General features: G+C 26.7%; 1 protein-coding gene across 1 annotated transcript; it reads right to left on the bottom strand.

Moving 5' to 3' along the window:
• Positions 1-16,206: 16,206 nt before the first annotated feature.
• On the bottom strand, positions 16,207-24,772 carry LOC145839037 (5'-nucleotidase domain-containing protein 1-like). The gene is made up of 7 exons (XM_082946651.1): positions 24,702-24,772; positions 23,949-24,158; positions 19,751-19,953; positions 18,881-19,068; positions 18,306-18,469; positions 17,329-17,514; positions 16,207-16,926 (listed from the first exon to the last, which is right to left on the bottom strand). Exons 1-7 carry the CDS (start codon positions 24,770-24,772, stop codon positions 16,599-16,601), a joined length of 1,350 nt encoding a protein of 449 aa, XP_082802777.1. The 3' UTR covers positions 16,207-16,598.
• Positions 24,773-25,070: the final 298 nt, after the last annotated feature.

Below are 25,070 nucleotides of genomic sequence, written 5' to 3'. Positions count from 1 at the left end.
ATGCATTTCAAGATAAACGTTTGTATGATCTAACAGTAGCGACATTCAACATTTTTGTAAGGGGTGTGGTAAGTACTTAAAAACTTTATTATTGTTGAATAAAAATATATTGCCGTATTGAGTTTTATTTTCTTTTTTAGGAGAAGAATTTGCTGTAATGCAACTACTAGGCACTCTGTCTTAATTAGAAGAGCATATTATTTAAAGTTTGCTTTATTAAGTTGTATCGTAGCAAAATTAAAAACTTGGTAAGTTTTTAATCATCGAAGCATGATAATTAAAACTAGCAAATTCGACCCACGAGCATGAATTTGTTTTATAATTACTGCGACCCATGAATGGTTAAACTGCGGCCGGCAAGCGAGCAAATTTAGTTCAACAATTAAGTTTTTAAACTTTACAATGGGTATACCGGGGTTTCAATTGGTTATAAAAAAGGTCTAAGGTAAAAGTTACGATAAATTTTAAAGTCGTACAAAATATTTCGGAATTGTAATAACGAATAAAACTTATAACAATGGACCGCGAGTAAATTTATTACCAATATTTGACTCGTGACCATCAAATGTCTGCTGCCCCCTTAGCTAGTAGTTTGCATTAAAAATCAACTTCTTTAAGATATCTCTTAGGAACTAAATGTAGCAAATCTTAAACAGAAAATAGCTGTTATTGATTTAAAATTCATCAGCACAACTGACAGCTTTTTGTTAATTCTGTACATTGTTAAAACTTTTTCAGAAAGTCTGAATAGCTAAAACGTATAGTCAAGTTTTCTCATTAGTTTTTGTATAATGCCAAAATGCTCAAACAATTTAACTTTGCTAGAAACGTCTTTTTATTTTAAAATATTGTTACAGTTTGTGACACAAGTAACGTTTACCAAGTATTACATGGAAAACTGAATTTAATTTAAAAGAAACACCTGTGTAGTTCGTTTTTTAAGACTAGTATAACACACACTGTTACAATAAGTGTTTCATCGTTACTTTGAATATATAAAATAAATGACAACAAATTAAAATTATTGCAACTTATTTTAAATTTGCAACAAATTTAAGTAATACTTAAACTTTTTATAATCTGAAAAAAAAAAAATTAAGAACTGTTAAATTAAGGTTTTAGTATTTAAATATAAGTAAACTGGCTTACAATTTTATTAAGGACTTGAACAAACTTTTAGTTTAAAAATGTTTACAGATAGGTTTCAAAACACCTTGAAGCTAATCTATGTTTAAATTTTCAATATCAGTTTTATAAATGAGTGTATCGTAAAAATAACTTTTATTATCGTACTAATTAGTTTTAATTTAGAAAAACACTATTATAACGAAAACTTTCATTTAAATAGTTTCAGCTAAATTTGTTGTTTTTCAGCTAATAAACTAACAACTTTTATTTTAAAGCATAAAAACTAAACTTTTAGCTTATTAAGTTATTAACTTTATATAAGAAAACAAGTGTCGAAAATCATTAGATAAAAACTTTTAAAGGCATAGGAAATTAACAATGAGAAGAAAGGATAAAATTAATTTTAGTCATTTTATTTATAAGTACACAGTTAAATATGTATTACTTGACCATCATTTCTTTTAAGGTATTCAACACACATTGAACTCCATTTATCTTCTTTCGTATCGTAAATATAAATATTATCTTCTTCGTTGTCTTCTGTATCATACTTTACTAAAACTTTGTCTTTTAGACGGAAAAAAGAAATTTTAAGTTCATCAAGTTCTTCATATTCATAACTCAGTGGCAATGGTTTGATGAGGGTAAACTTGTTCGATATGCAATCGAATACTTCACTGTTTTTAGTGTTTATTCCACCTAGTTCTATTCCACCTCCACCAATGACATAAAGTTTGTTGCCCATAGCTACTGACCCATGACCTACTCTTCTCTCTAATAGATTAGGCATGTAAGACCATTTGTTTTCAAAATGGTCGTACGCCTCGACTGAACCCTCTACGAAATGTTCAAAGTCGATACCCCCGGTGACTACAATTTTACCTGCGTAAGCAACGCAAGAATGGCCACTTCTTGCCATTTGCATGTCTTTAGTCGTGTCAACTTTGCAGTTTGAGGATCGTACGTCACAAAATATTGCGTATTACGAAGATGACAATGACCAAGACCTCCTGTCACGTACAAACTATCCATAAATATGCATGCTGCAAAAAGACAAGCTTTTTCACAAAAACCGAATTTCCTATAAACGTTGTGCTTGGCTATAAATTGGTGAAATGGGTCGCTGGAGAAAAGTACAAGTTCGCTAGTGTGCTTTGAATAACGGAAATCTAACTGACAAAAGTTTTTTTCTAACTTTTCAAACCCGTTAACTAAACTAAAAGAAGCCAAGTGTTAATAAAATGTAAAGTTAGTATAATTATCAATGCAACAACGGTGTTGTAACTTGTTCGAATGAAAATCACTTAGATTTTGCTTATCTGCTAACACTGAATCAATATAAACGCAGCATTTTTGGCAAGACTGGCAAAACTTGTTGCTTTTAACGAGGTTTTGTATAACTTCGCAAGTCAACAAGGGTGACCTAACCAACTTCAATAGATCGCACATCAAATGTTCTCGTGAGTTTTTGTCCTGCTCAATCCAGTTAACAATAGCTTGAAAAACTTCAATTTCCGAACTCACAGCTATTGTTGATCTAGACACGAAAGCTTTTAAAGTTTTGTAGTCAATGTTTTTAAAACCGAGTGTTTTTGAAAAGCTAACAAAGTAGTTTTCAACAACAGAAATTACATATTTTTTTAATACTTTCAATGTAAATACTTCAGAAAGGGCTAAGAAACAAAAAACGTTGTCTTTGTTCATGGATTTTCTTAAAAAATTCATGAAAGCTTTTTCATCTTTTTGTAATAGTTTTGCTTCTTGTAAAAAAATAATGAGACCTTTGCTAATAGTTGTTCCTGTTAGAAATGTTTTACTAAGTAGAATAATTAAAAGATAACAAAAAATATCGATTTAAAGTTGCTCGTTTAAATAAAGATTTTTCTTTTATTATTATCCAAACTTTTTTAGGTATTTTGTAAACGTTTACTTTAAAAAAAATAATTCTTTAAGTAAATTTATCTTTTTAATTTACTAAGTACTCTCTTCGTTTAACAACTTTGTTTAAATGTTTATTCTGTATAGTAAATTTTGACTTTAATATTTTTGTAAACATTCTTATTTTTGAACAGATTTAATTTTTAAAATTAATTAACAAAAACAAAAAACTACTTTGTTAAAAGTGTTTAATTTATCTTTACTTGATGTAAATATAATAACTTACTGGATTCTGACAAAATTTGCTCAAAATCTTCACTATTTGTTTGTAATCCTTTCCCTACGTGTCTATTAAAAGCTAACTCCTTGACTGTTTTCAGATAGTTGTTAACGTCTGGTTTCATTTTCTTTTTTCTTGCAGTCCTTTTTATGCTTGTTTGTATCTTAAATTATATCTGCTAAAACATATGCTGTTAAATAGATTATCAACACTAAATAACTTTTAAATTCATTTGGTTACTAAATAAATTTTGATAGTTATAAATTTTGTTGAGTTACACAATTATCAGTGTCCTTGGTATTTTGAACTTAGTATGCATTATATCATAATTTTATTAGCTACTTATAATGAAATAAGTACTTTACTGATTACAGATATTCATAAAAAATTAGCATAGAGTAGTTTTAACACCAAAAACCAAAATAAACATAAAAATTACATAAAAAAATCTTCAAAAGTACTTGATTGAATAAGTTTTAATTAATAACTTCTAAATAATAATTTCTAGTTAAAAGACATTATATTATTAAAAGGAGCACCACTATTTAGAATTGTCAGCATAAACTTTAATAAACGTGCCTAAGTCAGCCTGAATGTATGATGAAATAGAAAAAAAAAACATCAAAACCTGATAATTATTACTGTAATTAGAGCTTGTATGTAGTTAATTTTTAACCTTTTTATTATTATTATAACGTAAAAAAAATTTAAGTAAAAAATGGTCTTAATGTCATAAAAATAGTATATAAAAAGGTTAACTGAACTGAGTTTTGTTTAAATTGTTGTATACCAGGGATGTTAGTATACTTATTTTTTTTTGGGACTACCAGTCATAATTAGAAACTACCTTATTTAGTCATTATCTTATAAATACATAACCTTTTTTTCAGACTATTTTATATAAATTAGACCAGTGGATTTCAAGCTAATGAATTTCTGTGTACACCAGGCTACTAAAAATAAAATCGGTACACCCCAAGACCTAATTTAAATAAGTGCCGCTAGTCGTGGGTATCAGAAACTTTTATTAGTTCATTTTTCCTTAAAACTTAGTTTACATTTACATGCACATTCGAAGCTGATATTTATTATTTGATACTCGTTTTAATTGACCTTTCTATTTGGTTTACTTTATTTATTTCCACAATGACATTTTAGATATTTGGATTTGTCTTACATAATTATTAATTGAACACATCTCAACAATCACTACAAAATCTCCAGTTCAGTATTCTTTAAATATTTATTAAATATTAACTGCATACTTAAACTAACTCTATGTCTTTAACTTAGTGAGTTTTATCTGCATTTACAAATGATGTTGAAGAAACAGAAACAACAAAAAAAAAAACAAGTTAAAAACAGCAGCTAAATTCAAAATTATGTATGTTTTGTCGCTCTCCGTATAATTGATGCTGTCATTGTTCCTTTCCTACACCGACTTTTTGCACTTCACGAAGTTCAAGGTTGTAACTGATTGTCAATTCTTTCTGTTGAACAAAATAAAAACTGAAAACTAAACTATGATAAATTAATTATACATCAAGAACTGTTATGCAATTTGTTACATATAACTACTATATTTTAAGTTTTTAACTGAACATAGTAATTTAATTTTCAGTTTGTAACTCTTTTAAGTATAAAAGCAAGCCTGATTAACCAAAAACCAGTTTATAGTTCTTCAAGTTAGTTATAATCAAAATTATATATTTACGTTCATCAAAAACTAAATAACAAATTAATAAAGGCTTAGTAGTAAAAACATAAATTAACTTAACAAATAGTTAGTTAAAAAAATAGACCAAGATTCACAAACAATATTAAACTAGTTGAACTAAATAAAAAAATCAAACAACCATCTGTCAGTATGAGTTTCTCCGAAAAGTTTTACTTTTCCGAACTTTTCCAAAATTCTAAAACAGCCTTAAAGTTATCATGAATAGAGTGTGTGACAATCTTGTTTTTTAAAGTTTTAAACAACTAAATACCATTACTTACTTGTAATCTAGTTAAATTAAAAAAGTACTACTAAGTGTTAGTAAATAAATTGTGCTGACCTTAAATTAATTTATAATTTTTTTTGAAAGTTTTATATATATCTCATATATAATATATAACTAAAAAACACAAAATAAACTTTTACGAGGGACATCTGTTTTTGCGTTGAATACGCGTCCTCAAAGTTTTATATAATAAAAAGCAAGTTTGTAAGTACAGCAATTAAATTATACAAAATTAGTTATTACGCAATAATAGAATGGCTGGTTGATTTTAGACAAAATTATTAACAAAGTTTTTAAATAAATTATTTCCGATAATGAATACAGCCAGTTTGTAATTCGTTTCTTTTGTTTAGAGATTAAGATTTTTTAACTTTTAAGATTTCAGTTTTTTCAGCATTGCACAATTTACATCCGTTTTTTAAATTATATTTATTTTTCGTTCTTGTTAATATTTCCCACTGAATTCTAAAATTAACTTTGTTAATTTTTAGTTTCCAAATGTACTGCGATAAAGTTGTCGTATTTCTATGTTTTTCGTGTTTGAAGCTGTACTTGTGCTTTGTGTAGCGATTCTTGAACGATAGTCCAGTAAAATCAACAAAAAGCTTGGTATGATTTTCAGTTATGACTGTCGCTTTATATATAATACTTTCTGTTAGGCAACTTCTATTTACCGGGCATTATTCCAAAGTGCTTGTTATTCATACTTTAACAACTTCTACAAAGACCACCTGAAGGACTTTTAAATACAGTGCTTATTTACTTATCCGGACACGTTGGGCAAGATTTTTCTGTAATCATGTCCGGATAACTAAAATTCCGGATAAGTACAAAAAATTATTTTTTTTCTATAGAAATATAATTGCTGCATATAATGCAATGCATAAAAAAAGTGTTAAGATAGAAACAAATACATACTAATTGTGAGTAATATATAATAAATAGATAAATAATAAAAGCTAAAATTGAGGTCAACTAAGTTATATTTTTAAGGTAGAATAACATCAGACTTACTCACCCTCTGCAACTATATACGTTTTTTGAGAGTCAAGCAAGTAAAATTCGTCATTTGTAACTCCACTTGCCCTGAATATTATTTAAAAAAAAAGTTAGTTTTTGTTTAAGAGAAATTATATACTAAATTTATCTTTAAAAACAAAACAGTAAGTAAACCTATCTGTCTAAATGAAAAGAAAAACTTTTAAACAAAGAAAAAAACAGACATAAAGACTTAAATAAACTTTGACTAAGTTTAAAGTCAATTTAATGGAAACATATCACTCCTAACAAACTAGTTTTTATTGGAAGTTTTATTAAAATAAGAAAGAATAGACGTTTGAAGAATTTTTAAAATTTCAGTTAAAATATTCTTACAACATGAAAGCTTAAATACTTGTATCATACAAAAAAAGTTAGTGTTTGTTACATTACAATTTTTTTATAAAATTCCTTCTGCCCAAAACTGTCCGGATAAGTGAATAAGCACTGTAGTTTAATTATAAAAATAAACACTTTAATCATCAGCAAGTTAAATTTAAGATAAGAAACACTTTACTAAACAGAGATGCAATAGCTATACAAAAAACAGTATAAAGTAATATTGCGCATTACAAAAATTCAGTACAAAAATTAATCTTTTCATCTAACTAATCAAACAACTAAAAATTCACAAAAACAACATGGGGTTACTAAATGTTATATAACAAGTTCTAAGTAAAACAAAATAAATTAAATTAATATATCACAGACACTAAATTTTTAATTGTTAATATAAATTTGTTTATTCACAAATACAAAACAAACTTATTGAGTCAATTTTTAACATTTATTGGAATTACAATTAGTTTTTTAATATCAAAAGATATAAATATTCTAATAAAAATGTTAAAGTTGCTGCCTTTATATATTTCACAAAAAAAAAAAATTGAGATCCCTAGTTGGTGGTTCAGTAATAATTTACAATTTTGATTTTTTTGGAAACTAAAAACAAAATCAGCCTGTGTAACTCGAACAAGCATAAGCAGGGTTGTTACTCTTTGAGTCAAAAAGCTATCCTGAGCCTTAATTTTGAAGTACTTTTAAAAACCATAAATAAATATGTGAAATAAATGAACTTGAAAAAAAAACCAAGTTATTCAATAAATTGTCTAAAAAAAATAGAAAACTGAAACTACAACAAAGAAACGTCATTTAATATCTAGAAAAAACATTGGAATAAGATTCAAAAAAATCTTGAAACTATCCTGAGATTTTCATGAGATTTAAACTGTCCCTAGTTATTTTAAGTGTGTGGGACTATGCATGAGTTACAACAAACTAGCCTAGGTCATCTTGAGTTAATAAAAAAGAAAAACCAAAAGCTTAAAAAATATGTAGTTAAATAGTAAAAGTAAATTATGGTAAAAAATTAGTATTTTTCAAAAACAATTCAGGTCATAAATGTATTCAGATAATTTACACAAATAACAAAACTATACTACCCAATGAATAACATGCTTAGTAGGAATGTATTTCTATGAAAATTTCAACTAGGATTAGTGTGTGGCAACTCTGAACCATACTAATACATAGAACTGGTTATTAAAAGAACTTCAAATTATAGAGCAAACATCTTTGTTGAAAGTAAAAATAAATTATCCTGATTTATATCAAACTAGTCAAGTCATTCTGAGTTTTTGAAAAAATAAAGAAATTATAAGTTGAAAAATTAAAAGACTCAAAAAAAAACATACTACTTTTTTTGTTATTACAAAAGAAAAAATAGGTAAAAAACAAAAATTAAAAAAAAAAACTTTTTAAATTTCACAAAATTAATAAATTAATAAATTTGAAATTTAAAAAAAAAAAATACCTAATTAGCCTGAGATTTACAAAAGAACCCCAGAAAATGTAAGCTAGTTTGAGATATTCAAAAACCTTTTATAAAATTAAAGCTAGCCTTGTGTGGCAACTCTACTTTAATTAAGCCTATAAATCCTGTAAGTTTTACATGTACTAATCAATTATGGATGAAAATATTATAATTTCCTAATTTGAACTATTTGAAACTTAAAATTTGTTAATTACTAATAACATGAATCTGTTTAAAAAGAACTGTTAATATACTTAAGTTATCTTTATCTTACTGCAATATTTTCTTATTTAGGATAATTTTTAAAATTTTCCTGCAAAAATAAAATTTAGCTTTAATTTTTAATTAAACTTAACTTATAATAACTTTATAACTATCATTATCATGTGAATATCCTTGTAGTAAAAATAGTTTAGTTTAAAAAGTGTGTAACATTAGTAAATTAAATTTAAAAAAGAGAGCTTTCTTTACTAAGCAAAATATTGCAGATTATTAATATTGATAAAAAAATTAAATTGTAACCTTTAAAGTTTGGTGCTTTAGTCATGATGACAGTTTCCTCCACACCAGTCAGTGTACTCGCCAATAATTTTGAGAATTCTCTATTCTTTCAGCTTAAGGTTGTTTTTTTAGAACATTGTGTAGTGTATATAAAGAATGAGATGTGAGATTTAAAACAATAAATAGATCATACGAGCATAAAGTTAATTTTATAGACAAATTTATAATTTTTTCAAAATACATAAAATTATAATGTCAATTATTTTTCTTGTCTTAAAAGCTATCTAAAAAATTTTTTTTTATCTTAGAGAACTCACCTTTGTCTTTAATTTAAGAAAAAAAAATTGGTTTGGGGTTTGAATTATTTTATGGGGTCCCTCCAAAAATAAAGGTTTTTTTTCTTTTTTTCATTCATTATGCCTTATAACCAAAAAAAAATTTTTTTTTTAATTTATTTTTTTGATTTCCCTTAGTTTGCATGTTATTTAAACTCTTAAATAGTTATTTTATAAGTAATGTTAATATCTTTTACGATTTGGCCCCAAAACAAAATGATGTATATTACACTATCATTTGCCTTGGCCATTTCCTAGATATAAAATTGATAAAAGGAAAAAAACGATTAATAAGAAAGTAAATTACAACAAATTTAATTGAACTATAATAATTTAATTAAGTTTGTTGTAATTCACATTCTTATTAATTGTTTTTTTCCTTTTATCAATTTTTTATCTAGGAAATGATCAAGGCAAATGATAGTGTAATATACATCATTTTGTTTTGGGGCAAAATAGTAAAAGATATTAACATTATTTATAAAATAAACATTTAAGAGTTTAAATAACATGTAAACTAAGGGAAATCAAAAAAAAATATTTAAAAAAAAATATTTTTGGTTATAAGGCAATATGAACGAAAAAAAGAAAAAAAACCCTTTATTTTTGGAGGGACCCCATGAAATAATTCAAACCCCAAACCATTTTTTTTTTCTTAAACTAAAGACAAAGGTGCGTTCTCTAAGATAAAAAAAATATTTTTAGATAGCTTTTAATATAAGGAATATAATTGACATTAAAGTTTTACTTTTTTTGAAAAAATTATAAATTTGCCTATAAAATTAACTCTATGCTCGTATAAATCATGAGAGTTAATTTGCCATTATGCTAAAATCCAAATTAAACACCAGGGCTCGTTTTAACTTTTAATTGAACTATTGCGCTTAAACTTATAAAAAAAATATTGTTGTATAATCTCAAAATTACGTGCACCCCAAAAAAAGTTTCGTCTTTTCGTCTACACTAGTGTGCACCAGTGTACACCTTAACAAATAAGACAATAGAAATTAAGTAATGAATCTTTTCTAAATACTTGATCCATAATAAAATAATAAATTCACTGTGTGTTAAAATCTAGAATTTACTTTTAAAACTTTTATAAATCATTAGGAAAAAGTGGAAACTTTATAACAAGTTTTAGTGCAGTAAATTATAAAATATTTTATAAACTATAAAATTCTTTAACATATTTAATATAATTAACTCTAGTTAAATTGAAAAATCTAATGAAAATAAACTATGCAAGACTTTATAAATGGATAAACATTGGAATCTAACTGAAATAATTTAAAGCACTTTAACATAAAGTTTACATATTAACTGTATATTTTTACAATAAAAAACAATCCAAAAAACATACAAACTTCAGTTCTACATAAATATTCTTTCAGTAGATCTTTCTTTCAGCTACACAAAACACAACTGATTAAAAAAAATCTTATGTTAAAAAAGTTATGGTTTAATGGTTAAGGTTTAATGCTGCACTTAACTTCCATGTATGGTCACCTAAGAAATACTTTCACATATTCAAGATTCAACTTAGACGAAATGCAAGTAAATGCAGCACTATTTTACAATGTTAGCTAGAGTTTTATTAAAAAAATAAGTTTTAAAGTTATTAACAAAATAGACAGCTTAAACAAAAGTTCTATGCTTAAAATAAAAAATATATAGCTTTCTGAAATACTAAAACTTTAAAAACTGTTTTTAAGTTGTATATAATTTCCTAAATTTATTTTATCTAAAACATATCAGTTTTAGCTCTTCTTGACTGTTTATTTTTGACTCGTTTTATCTTGACAAGTCTTATTTATCTTATTCATTAATGACTGTTAAAGCAAAGATATTTTGTTATCAGATTTACTATTTACATTTCTATTTTCTGATTTGTTTTTACTGCATGTCACTTTTTATACTTGTTTTATTTTTTAAAATCAATAACTTCAAATAATTTCAAACAGTTTCAATTTATACTACAAAAAATCAAATTATAAACTATGTATTTTGGTGTTAAACTATTTGTAAAAAGTCAAAATAGTAAAGTTTTAGTTTCTGTCAAAAGTCAAAACATAAATCCAATCATAAAGTGCAAAAAAAAATAAAATTCTAAAGTTTATCAAATCAATATTTTAAATGGTAAAAATAGAATGTATATTTAATGATGTAAACAATTTCCATATCTTTACCTTTTACTTAAGTTAATCTGTTTAGAAATAAGTTTTTGAAAAATATTAAAACTTGAAAAAATTAATTTAAAACTTAACTAATAAAAACATTTATAATATTAAGTACTTAAACATTCTAGTTCAGATTAGTAAACTGATTTTAACATACTTACAAAAACCTAAGATTAGTATCAAAAACACGAGGACACTTTACTTAGAAACTTTTTTTTATGTCTAAATACCTTAATTTATCTTGAAAAATTTTTATTTTAAGCTGTAAATATTAGTTTTCCTTGCTACAAATAAATTTAGTTTTTACTTTCTGCTAAAGCATTCTTTAGTTTTATAATTTATTACCGTTAAAAAAACCTCAAAAACTCTAAATAATAAAAAGTTACTTAAACACTTAATGATACTTTTTAGTTTTTCAAGTTATCTTCTTCAAATTTCACCTAAGTTGCCACTCTTTAAAACAGCGTTTTTCCTTAACAGAATTAAAAAAGCGTTGGCAACCCGCCCCCTCTAACTAGATTACCCAAAATACTATTATTAAAAACACCTTAGGCCTTGTTTTTACTCTTCATCATCAACTCAAGAATATCTAGTGTAATTTTCAAACTTTGACCTCAGGGTCTTTACTAATATAATCATTACAGTTAGTAAAATAGCAAGCTAAAAAGTTAAACCTTATAGACTACCAAAGACTTTAAACACACTTCCCCTTTCGCCCTTTTACTAGTTATTGCCCCCCGACTTGCTAAAATTTCCCCTAGGTGGCGGTATTGCCAACTTAGGGAAATCCTGCATTGGAGCAACAAGACGATCCTGTTGAACTTAATTTATGTAGTAATTTTTAAATAAAGATAAATCACTTTTTTATAATTGAGAAAGTAAATAAAAATCCCAAGAAAAGAAAAAACATTTATTAAAATAAAATATATATTTTAATATTGAATCATTAAAAATATTTTGAAACTTTAAAAGCCACATAATCTTAAAATAAGATTTACATTTTTAAATAGCATCAATAGATTTAAACAGTCAAAAATTATGCTAAAAATTATATATTATTATATTATAAATGTTATTTTATTAATTTTCTCTTCTGTCTAATAACTAAAGTTATTTTCATTATTTTTGCAGTTTAAAAGAAACCCATTAGTATAATAATTTTAAATGAAGAGTTAATAAATTATTCATAGCAAACTATACTGTTGCTAAACATAGAAACAGCTAAAATAAATACTTGATTTAAAGTATCTTGATAGGGACAAAATGTTAGTTTAGTTATAGCTTAATAAGTTTTTAATTGCAAAAAATTGTATAGTAAATTGAAAAACAATAGTGTTAAAATATTATAATATTACATGATGATGTTATTAAGTAGATAGTGTTATAAAAATGATCTTATAGATTTTTACTAAAATTTTGTCCTATTTTGCCTAAATTTTCCATATTTTACCATATTTTCCATATCTACAAAAAAAAGATAACTTTTACTTTTACATCTACATTAAAAGTTTTTACCCTGAAAAAAAAAGTTTAGATTTTTATTTATTACAAAGGGTTTAAAAAACATATTACTTGAGTTTCAATAGTACATGATAAACATAGTCACTTTTTTTTTTCCAAAAAATGTTAAAGCTTTGTACGTAAATTTAATACAGTATAATAAATAAAAATATATAAAACTTTTTCATTACTACATATATGTTTTTTATTATGTCTAAACAGAAAAAAGCATTTTAAACACAGAGTTTTTTGGCTAAATATTGCATACTTAACTGGCAGTGCATACCTAAGAAATGCGTACTTAAGCGGGAAATTAGTATTGTGAACCCCCATTGAAAATAGTCTAGACACGCCCCTGATGAGTACTACTAATTAATAAAAGTAGCTACACCAACTTTTTTCTTTAATAGCTTTAAAACTATCTAGATATTTAATTACAGTACTATCAAATTACGTATAAAAGCGTTTTATCACACAAATACTTAATATTTTCTGAGATACCAGCTTACCGTTTGTTAAGTATTATTTTTATTTTCAAGTTTATTTTCCTCTTAGTGTACATTTCAAATATGCAAATAAAATTGATTAATCAAAACAATCTTTGTCATCTATAGTCAAAAGTTTTCTAAGCATATATTTCAAATCCTACATCACTTAAGTTGAAATTGTAATAAAACAACAAAAATAATTACGAACAAAGTGAATTTAGTTTGAATACAAGTAGAAATGAGCGTTTCACTCCAAATAAAACACAGAAATTATTAAGCAAGTGGTAGTAAATTAGCACATAATTTATAAAACATACAGAAACTGATAATCATTAATCGTGCGCGCTTAGTTTTTTATGATTTTAAAAATCACACCTAATTATTTTTAAGTAGTAGGTATAATGAGCACGCTCAATTTGAAGAGTAACTTTGCTATACAATAATTAGATACAATACTGTATAAACTACACTTGTTCCTAATAATTTAAATGAAATGACAGCTGTTAATAGAGAAAGCAGTTTACTAATTTTGTTTATAAATGATAATTGTAAAAAAGTAAACAATATCTTATTTACAATATAGTTTCATCTTAGTATATTTACTCAAATTAATAAAATAACTAGTTAATAAGCTAAACTTAATTTATTTGAGATATATTATTTACTAACTCAGATATTCAATAAAGAACATCACTTTTATTTAAAGTAAAAACATGTTTACACTATAAAGGATAGTATTCATTTTTCATCACGTACGACTAAAATAGTTTCTTTTGTAAATAACAACTAGGGAGAATAAAAATTATTAATAAGTAAATGGGAAAGATACTATTAATGTCCCACTAGTTATAAAATTATTGATAGTTAGTCAACTAAAAATATGATTTATAAAAACCCTGTTTTAAACAAGAAGGTTAAAATAAGTTCAGAAATCAACTTACACTAACACTTTAAGTAAAGAAATTTGAGTTAAGTTAAAGGCTTTTATAAGTTTACCATAAAAGGCACTATAAATACTTGAGAAAAGAAAAAATATACATTACTTTTATTATACTAACATAATTTATTATATTTTGATACGTAGAAAGCTAATTTTTTTATTTATTTGATTTTCCTGTATTTTTTAGCATAATGATTACAACAATCATTTAGCGTTTACAAAATGTATGTAAAAGTATAATATAAACACTTTAATTTAAATTGTTTAGTTTTTATTTCTTGCATAAATAAGTACAAAAATGTACTTATTTATGCAAGATTTTGTAAGTAATTTGTTTTTAGTCGGACTGTAATGCAATTTTATTTTCACTGGTATTTCAATTAAATATAAAATGATATAAAATCAGTCAGCCAGAAAGCAAGTTGATCTGAAGCAAGTTTACATTTTTAACATACAGCCATATAATCCAGTCACTGTGTGATTGCAATGATATTCTAGTCAAGAATTTTCAGATGGAGTTCCAGAACTAAACCTATTTGTTATTATATTATTAATTGTGAAGTTTTTTTTTTCGAACAATGTTTATCACTTATAATTATTTTTTGATTTTTTCTATGTAATTAAAACTTAATTTATACATTCTTAAAGTATATTCCTGTTAAATTTCATTCTTGTGTGAAAGTATTAATCACATTAGTATTATTTACGCTCTTTATTTTGTAGTGTTTGATTACACCAAACTCTTTTTGTCATATTGTAACATTCACATGTAAACATAATTACTCGGACGTTTTTTGACTTCATTAAAAAATAAATAAAAAAAGTCATCATTGTATACAAGAGAAACGCTTTGATTATTTTTTTTTTTTGTAACTAGTATGCCTTATTTATAGTACAAAGTTTAACAACATTTTCAAGATTGTCATATGATGATTACAATCAAAAGAAGTTGTTGTATGTGAAGGCTTATAAATTTCAAGTATTATAAATTTTAGAATTAATGAAATGTTTAGCTATTAATGTGAAAAAAATTCATTTTTAAACTTCTTTTCAATGTAGTTTAGGCTTTTAAATGTTACTACGTAATAAAGAATAATAAAAAAAATTTGATGTTTAACAAAAAGAAAGTATAACTAGCATGAGATTTACAAAATGTCCGAAAAAGCATAGTTTACTATTTTTGAAAAAACATTATAATGCCATAGTATTTTTTTAATTTATTTTTTTTATGATTAACTGAGTGTTAAAAAAAGTTCTACTTGATTATAACAAGTTGTGTTATGCTAATTTGATTATTTTGTTGTTTTAGGTTAAACTTTTATAAAAAGTAATTCACTTGAAAATTTATAAAAATAAAACGAAATTAATTCTCTTGTAAGTTCAGGAGTTTTTTTAATTATTAAACTTTTTTATACAAAAGTACGCATTAAAGAAAAAACTTATATAATTTAAAGAGAACTCGCTAAAAATTTTTACTAACTTAAGTAGGTGTGGGTGATTATGCGCTCGTGGGAAATGTTAGTATACCAAAGTGGGGAGTTTATTGACTATTATCATAAAAAATGTATATCTTTACTTCTTATTAGGAATAAGTATTATATTCAAAACTATAAACTATTTTGAAAATCTATTTTTAACAAATTTAAAACTATGGTTACAGTTATTTTTTAATAAATTTTTCTCAAATAAATAATGATGACAAAAAATTAATTTTTATTTGAAACCTAGCACAGTAAAAACAGCGTAATGATTTTATCGCATTAAATAGAGTACAATCAAAATTAAGTTTAAAGAAAAAAAATAGATAAACTTGGTTTTTTTGAAAACTTTTAAACTAGTTTTATAAATTAAATTCATGGACTGAATTAACTTATAACATGCTATGAAGCTTTTAGCTTAAAAAGTAAAAAAAAAAAGTTATTAAAAAACTTTATAGCAAAATACAACTTGGTATCAATGTAAAAACACTTAAGCTATTATATATATCAATTACAGAAGTATAGAAGTTAAACTGATTATGCCCAGTTAACCAAATCATTATTTTTTTCATGTTAAAAAAGTGGAAAAGTATACATCATATAAAACTTAAAAAAAAAGAATGAAAAGTAATATTTTTTAAGTCTGATGTACATAGTTTGAAAAAAAATTAAAAAAAAAAAACCTATAATTTAAAATTTTTTAATTAATAATAACTGAAAAAATATTGAATAAATTTTCTAAACAATTAAGAATTAATTTATGCAGCAATAAGATTTTTATAACAAACTAAAATAAACTAGATAAAAAGTAAATACATTTATAGTAGAATTTATGCAAGAACACAAAAGTAAATGAAGTATACATACTTAACAAAACTTAATAAATATTTCTTAAAAGTTTCTAGGAAACCTTTTTAGAACCTCTATTGGAATTTTTTTCCCTATGAGCAATAATACAATGAATTATAAAAGTATAAATATAAAAAAAATTGACTAATAAGATAAAATTTAAATAAAAAATAATTCTTCAAAAAATAACTCACAACTTCTTAACAATTTTAAGAAACTCCTTGGCGACAAGCAGGCTGTTGCTCAACACAGGGGGGTGAAAACCTTCAAGTTTGGGGAAACCCCCTTGTTGAAACTTGACCAGGTCACTGCTTTTAGCCACCATGTCTACTGAGCTAACCGCCACCGAGCTTTTATCAACCACCAGGTGGGAATAAAGAGTGGGCTTCATTGTTAATTCAGAGTGCAGCAGGGGTCCCCACTTGGGGGAGTACATGATTTGCTTTTCCTTGCTGTTCAGTTGGTGGACGGCGTCTTGGTGCGAGCGCAGGGAGTCCATTATGTACACAGTTTCCCATCTGTTTCAAAATTGAAATTACAACTGAATGTAACAAATTGGTTTTTTAACGTACCACTTTGTTAAATACTTTGCGTGATGTTTTTGAACTTTCAAATGCTGAAATATTTAAATTTTAGTTTCATATCACAATATTTATCAATTCGACCTCCCAGTACAGACTTGTTTTGTATTTCAAACTGTTGTTACTTCAAAAAAGAAACCAAGGAAACATTTAGTAAAATTAAATAATATGAACAGCCTGTTAATTAAATAATATCCTGAAACCTATTAATGATCTTATCCATCTGAAACCAGAAAGCTGAATTAACTATATTTGTACTGCTATAAATGTTACACATAAGTAGTATTATTATATATACATGTATATATTAAATCTTTTCACAACAAAAGCACAACTTACCCGTACAAGAGTTTGGGGAAGAAAATATCGCTTTTGATGCTGTCGCCGAAGTAGGCCACTTTGGGGTGGGTTTTTCCGGTTGCCTTGGTGATGAAACGGTTCAGTGCTTCCCCGTTGCCTTCCACGTACCAACCGTTCAACGAGATGTCATTGGTCGAACCCTCGGTTGCCATGGCGACCGGCGACCTGTTTGTTTGATAAAAGTTAGCAAGTACTTTACGAAATATAAAGATTGAAGCGTAAAATATTTTGTTAAAATCTTATAATAATTTTAAAAAGCTTGAATAAAAAGTTTGCTGTTGTCATGATGTAAAATGTTAGACTGTTCAAGAACTCGATTATAGTGCAAAAAGCATTGAATGGAAATGTTCTGAAACTTGTCATTTCGAATACTTTTTTCTGCATATTGATATCCAGATAAAAATCAAACATAGAATAACTTGTGTTACGTACGTACAAGTAAGTGAACCAACAGATCCGCCCAAAACTTGGTTTAAAATTTTTTTATATATTGCAAATTTTTGTTGATGGTACGACTAAAAAACTATTTTTTTAAAGTAAGTAAAACGATGAAAAATGTTACTATATTTACATAACATAACAAATCAGACCATCAACAGATCTAAATTGTGCAGTAATACTAATCAAAATTTTAAAATTTTGTAGTAATATGTAAAATAAACATTTGTACACTACTACCCAATTTCTGTGCATACTTGAAAACTCTAAATCAGATATATCATTATATTAAAAAATACAGCATACGTAGGAACTTTTAAATAAGACATCTTTAATGTGCAAAACATCGGACAGTAACCTGTCATTAAGCTCATCTAACAAAAAAAACTGTAACGAATCCCTAAAAATGTTTACATCAGATTGAATGCGCTTAAAATTAAATTTAAAACAGTAGACCACAGCCGACACGAACAACATGTTTAAAAGCAACGTATGAATAACAAATACAAATTTTTCACCTGTTTATGTCTACGGGTGTGAATTCTTTATTTTCATTGTAAAACTTGGGCTTTCTGGCGAGCGAGATGGAAAGATCGAAATACTTTCTCCATTCAACATCAAAACATGACGTCATCACCAAATCAGTATAATCGCACTGAGATGACGTCATCAAAAATACGAACTGTGCAAAAAATCTATAGTTAGAAACAATTCAATTGATACCATGTTGTTAATACCATCAGTAATATATAGTTGCAACTCTGTAAAACAAAAAAAAACTTGATTTACCATAGGTGAAGTTTACAAAAAAACATTAAGTTAAAAGTGATAATAGCAGAAAAGTTAAAAATTCAATGTGAATTAAGCACAAACTATAAAGTTACAAATAAATCAAGACACAAATATTAAAAAAAAAATATTATTTTTAATTAGCAATATAAGTATAAGAAGACTTAACTTATTAAATCAAATTTTCAAAAACTAATTTTTTACCTTAAAAACAACAATATTCTTTTTATAAAATCTAATTACAAGATTTAATATCCAATACGTTTTTTAGTCAATAAATATTCAAAGTATGTAGAATCCACACCTTTCCGCTTTTTCTCATATCCACCAACCAGTCCTTGACATCCTGGGTAACTGGATGCATCACATCCCTAATGTTGGCCTTCATGTGCTCGAAATAGGTAGAATTCCCTTCACCGAAACGTTGCGGGTCCCACAGCAGGCCCACCAGGTCGTTGAAGATCACGAACGCCTTCAGGTACAAATCGTGTCCTGTGGGAATGTTTGAAATAAAGAAAAGCAAAACAGGTTTATCAGCAACAGACTGTTCTTCATTAGTACAAGTTTAACTAGACTGTTTTAATCTTAATTTTCCTTCAGTATTTTTTAATAAAAGAATGATTAAACGTGTTCAAAGGACAATTAAATTCATCTAGGTCAATACTTTTACACCTAAAACTAAACAAACATTACATAGGCAAATAAAAAGGACGTAAACTAGTTGTAGGTTATGAACAAGTAAATAGCTTTAACTTTTTTAAGTAAACTAAGTTTTTAAATGAGAAAAAACCCAACTAGTACCGATTTAGACTAATACAGTTAATGTTAGGGGTAAAAATTAAAAACAAGACAAGTTTAAACTGATAGTAAAACTACACAAATAAAACTGAATATATTAAGCAGAAAGTGGAAATAAGGGAAAACTGTAGACAATAAAATCTTCTTATTGTTTTGTTTTCTAAATATATAACCAATAAGACGTTACCAACATAAATGCATTTGTTTTAATATAAAAATAAGTTTTACTATTAAATATCATTAGTTTAGACATAGTTCGTATTTATTTCCTGGTCTTTTCTAGTTATTAAAGCATTAAAAAGCGGCTAAAGTAAAAGTTGATTACTCACAAAACAAAAAAAACTTGCAATCGTAAAATATAAAATAACTAACAAACCTGGAACTTTCCCGGTTTTTTCAGTGTAGCAGTCAGCTTCGTGGGACAGAATGGCGGCGAGAGTGCTCATGATTCCCGCGCTGAAGTTGTCCTCCATGAACCAGTAAACGCCATTCTGTCTCAGCTCACCTTTCTTGAACTTGTCGTGGTGCGGCCATACTGAGCCCTTATAGTGTGCTTCAATTTCCTCGCGACTCAGAAAGCTGTTTGAGTTTTAAATTAAATTAATTTAAAAAATAGCTATAAAGGTAGAATATTAGAAACAGATTGATACAAAAGAATTTTTGATAGGTTTCCTGTTTGATACTGTTTGTGGTAATAATCCTGTTCAGGTAGGGAGCGGGTCAGAATGACAAAGCGACAAAATGACACGGTCGTCAAATAGACATGGTGCATCACTTTGGCACAGCGACAAAATGCCACGGTGCGTCATCTTGGCACGGTGCGTCACCTTGGCACGGAGGGTCACTTTGGCACGGCGACAAAATGACACGGTGCGTCACTTTGGCACAGCGACAAAATGACACGGTGCGTCACTCTGGCACGGTGCGTCACTTCGACATGGAGGGTCACTTTAACACGGCGACAAAATGACACGGTGCGTCAATTTGGCACAGCGACAAAATGACACGGTGCGTCACTTTGGCACGGCGACAAAATGACACGGTGCGTTACTTTGGCACGGAGGGTCACTTTGGCACAGCGACAAAATGACACGGTGCGTCACTTTGGCACGGAGGGTCACTTTGGCACAGCGACAAAATGACACGGTGAGTAACTTTGGCACAGCGACAAAATGACACGGTGGTTAATAAGGGAGGGAACGATTTGTTGTGAAACTTCAATCTTCATTGGTATGGACAACGATCTTATTTTTCCAGGAAACTTTTCGGTTTCCTGTCTTCTAACCGGTTTTGTAGAATTAGCAACAATCACATTGATTAACTTTAAAAACAAAGACCGCAGTAATTTTTGATTGTGACTTCATAAAATAAAGTGAAACAATAAATAAAGTGCTTAAACACGGTGCTTAATAAACGACAAATAGTTGTTTGTATCAAACAACGTTCACAAAGATGCGAAAGCAGCAACTTTTTTAATAAAATACGACTGCCAAAATTAAAGGAAATTTATTTTTGATTTGTTTCGAATGGAAAAACTTAAACACAGTTTAGTACTAGAACTTGAAACAAGTATAAGAATTAGAAAATGACTTGCCATTTTACGACTAGAAAGAAAAAAACTCATATAAACATATTTTTTAAACTTCAGCATCATTCTGATTTAAAAAATACAATCTACATTTTAGATCAATCATTCAGCACATCAAAACAATAAACTAGTTGATGTAAAAACAGAAAAAAATTTGTTATATAAACTAAAACTCAGACGTTACCAAAAACAACTTTTCTGCTGTTGTAATTCTAAATTCTAATGCGGTTCTTATTCTACGTTTTTATGCTTATAAAAATTAATACTTGCGCTCTTTTGGCGACTTAATAGGTTGCAATTTTGAACTAAAATACTGCGTTCCCTGACGATTTACGTTAGTAGCAACATCTTCAAAAAATCATTGTGCATTTGCTCTAAAAGATCGAAATTTTGCGCCTCTATGCGACTTATGCTAGTTGCAACATATATCGTGCATTTAGAAGTAGAAATATAATGCTCTTTTGCAAATAAAATTGTGCACCTAAGCACTAAAAATGCATAGATAAAAGTATAAGTACAAATTATCGCAAATAAATTAGTTTTTTTTAGCAAAAGATTCCCTATATCAAGCATCTCTTTAAATAAAACTCAATAAACCACTACTACACACTTTAATACAATTGCAGATTTGCATTAACGAAATACAATTTTTCTTACTATTATAAATGTAAAACTTCGCAAAATAAAACATTATCGCAATTAATATTGTCAAGATTTTAAACTCGTTAAAAATTTAATTAGTAATTATCTAAATTATTTTCTCGCTGCGTTTTTATAGCTCAGGCAACTCGCAGTCTCCAATATCTCAATACAGATATTGGACACAATGGGTTGCCTATGATAATTAGGTAAATAGCACATCGCTTTCACCAATTACTGCCAAATGCCCCATACTTTCAAAATGTTGTTTAATTTAATTTCAAAAGCAAATAAAATTTCCTTTTTTTTACTTTTTCATCAGAAAGAAAATAAATCCTAATTAATAAACAAGTTTTTAGAAATCCTAAAAAATGTATTTATTTTTACAAAAAACTCATTTTTTTATTCGCAAGAATAAAAATAGAAAATTAAATATTATTTTCATAACAAAGTTAAGACAAAACCGAGTTTTTAAAAACTTTGTAATAAAACTCAAGAATATAAAGTAGCAGAAATGTTTTACAAGCAAATTAAAATCTGCTTTTATCGTATTATTATGATATTTTTTTACTGATTTTGTTTAAAATATAAATGCTATTTAATTCCTGATATGCAATAAAATACTATAACATATGTCATACTCTAAGTTTAGTTCTTTATATTTTAGGCTACAAAGTTTTGTAAAAAAAAAAAAACTTATAGTACTAACTTTGATAGAATGGCTGCAGCTTTAATTAGAAGGCTGCAGCAGCAATATTGTATGTATAACCTCTAGTGATTAATTTTTTTAAAGTGATAAATATATAAATGCGCATGAATGGTTGCATCAGACTCTTAATTTTTTCTCAACGGTTCATAATACTATTTTTAACTTTTTCATAAATTTAGGCTCCAGGACCGTTTATTTTAATTATTTGCTTTTAGACAAGTTTATTATACATTTTCAATACAGAGTTTTAAGTAAACATCCTAACTTATCAACTTTTGTTGAATATAAATATATATACATATTTGATATAAATGGCTAGTTGCTACAAAAGCATCTGTATTTTTAAAAACTAGAATTAAAACACGCATGACTTATTCTTACTACGAAATAACTCCGTATTTCAAACGTTTAACAAAAAAGACTAAGTTTAATTCATTACATAAATATGAAAAGTCGTGAAACGTAAAAAAATTAAACTTAAGAATATATACTATGACTTAAACTTTAAAGCAATGTATCATATATAGTTTCAAATGTATCAAGGTACTATAGTTTGGAAAAAATATAATAAATCTTTTGTTTAACTAATTACTATCAAAATTTTCCATTAAAAGTTATATTACTGAAGAAGTTTAGTTTTGCTTATAAGTTTGTTAATCCATGCTAAAGTGACGCACCGTGTCATTTTGTTGCTGTGCCAAAGTGACGCACCGTGTCATTTTGTCGCTGTGCCAAAGTGACGCACCGTGTCATTTTGTCGCCGTGCCAAAGTGACGCACCGTGTCAGTTTGTCGCCATGCCAAAGTGACTCTCCGTGTCGAAGTGACGCACCGTGTCATTTTGTCGCTGTGTCATTCTGACACCCACCCGTTCAGGTAAGGGTGTGAAAATAAGGTCACAGACACAACAATAAGAACACAAAAACAAAAGTTGAGGTAAAAATACTTATACAAAGACATTGAAATTTAAATTTAAAGGATACAAAGTTAAACTTTTAAACAAAAACTTATGCTTTAACATTTTAAGAAACTAAGAGCAACATTAAGTTAAAACGAAAGGCCGATTAGAAATAAAATATAACTATAAAGATAAAAGTAGAAGTGAAGACTCACACCAATAAAATATAAACATGATGATTATGTACAATACTATTTACTGAGAAAACAGAACTAACAAAAACAAAAAGTTTGGTGGTTAGAACATTTAGCTAAAAAAAACATAACACTTAAAATACAAATAAACACACCGCAAAAAATTACCAGAGTCAATGTAACAGTGTTTATAATAAAAATAAAGGAATTGAATTAAAAGTAAGAAAATATAAATAAAAATTATAAACATTATTTTAAGTTAACAATATATTTTATTTCACAATGTCTACTTAAAATGAGTTTATAATTAATATTGTGTACAATGTAATACTTAAACTGAAACACAAAATTTTAAAACCCTACAAACAATAATATATATGTTTGTAAACAAGATGATGAAGAGTAAAAAGGACACAAATTATAATAAATAGTCAAAATATGTAGAAAACTGAAAGTAAAAGTATTTTAAATTGAATTATAAACAAGAACACAAAAAAAAGTAAACAAATATTTATTTAAAATATTTAGGACAAAACTAAATTTATACCTTTTATTTTGAAACATCTTCTCAATAACGCCATCGACGTCCACCTTGAGAAAAGAGCCGGTTGTGACGTCACTGATGAGGCCTCCCGCGCAAACTACGTCATCAAAAGACCTGATGAGATCAGGGAAGTCGGCAGGGTACTTGTACTTTTCAATGAGGATTTCCACCATCTGCTCAGACATGAGCTTGCCCAGGACCGGGACGTTGTACCTAAGTAGTAGGTGGCTTGTTTAATGTAGTTGAACTTTGATTTCTCAAGTTTTCAATTTTCTTAGTTACTTAGCATTGGTGCCATAAGTTTTTTTATAATACAGCATTTGTTGTAAACTTAGTAGTCTGCTGCCTACTCTAATCCAGGGTTGCCAAGTGTTTTTGGAAAGTTTTTTACAGGTTTTCAAAATTTCTCCAGTTTTTAAAAAGTATTTATATTTGGGTGTATTTTTTATTTAAAGTTAAGTTTAATGTAAGAAATTGTGTTAAACAGTACAAAAAACATTGAAAAGATACTGTAAAGTTACTTTGAATGTGTTTTTTAATATTTTTTTTTTGATGATGACAAAAACTTTTTTTTATATGATAGATTTTTTGAGTCAAATTGAAGTTTACTACTTAATATGTTTAAATTTCTCAAATTCCAGGTTTTTTAGCCTAAGTTGTCAAATTCCAGGTTCTTCCAGGTTTTAAGGTTTTTTGGTAACCCTGTGTGATCAGAAGAACACTTAACTAATTAACCACACAAATATAAAGTGGTACCTGCATAAAGTATGGTCCATGTCAAAACCAATTGCATCACAGTCCGAAACAGAAAAATTTTTATCTATCATTTTATATTGTGAATTGTTTCTGTAAATAATTAAAAATTAAATCTGTTGCTATTATAAAATAATAAATATTGAGCTAAAAAAGTATTAATATAAAGCAACAATCAGAAAAAAAATAATTAAGAAATCAAATAACAAAGCTCTTTTAAAAATTTAACCTAGAATACTGCATGTATGAATTCATAAAAAAAAAGGTTTTAATTAGCACAGTGTCAACAATAATTAATTTTTATGAACTTAGTTTTTGAATATTTTAATTAGTACAAACCTATATGAACAAAAATTTAAAATGATTTTAATT

This window comes from Thalia democratica, chromosome 6, assembly GCF_965202585.1.
Source record: "Thalia democratica chromosome 6, ktThaDemo2.hap1.1, whole genome shotgun sequence".
Taxonomy (NCBI): Eukaryota; Metazoa; Chordata; class Thaliacea; order Salpida; family Salpidae; genus Thalia; species Thalia democratica.
The sequence above is the reverse complement of the archived record's forward strand: the minus strand, read 5'-3'. Positions and strand labels throughout refer to the sequence as shown.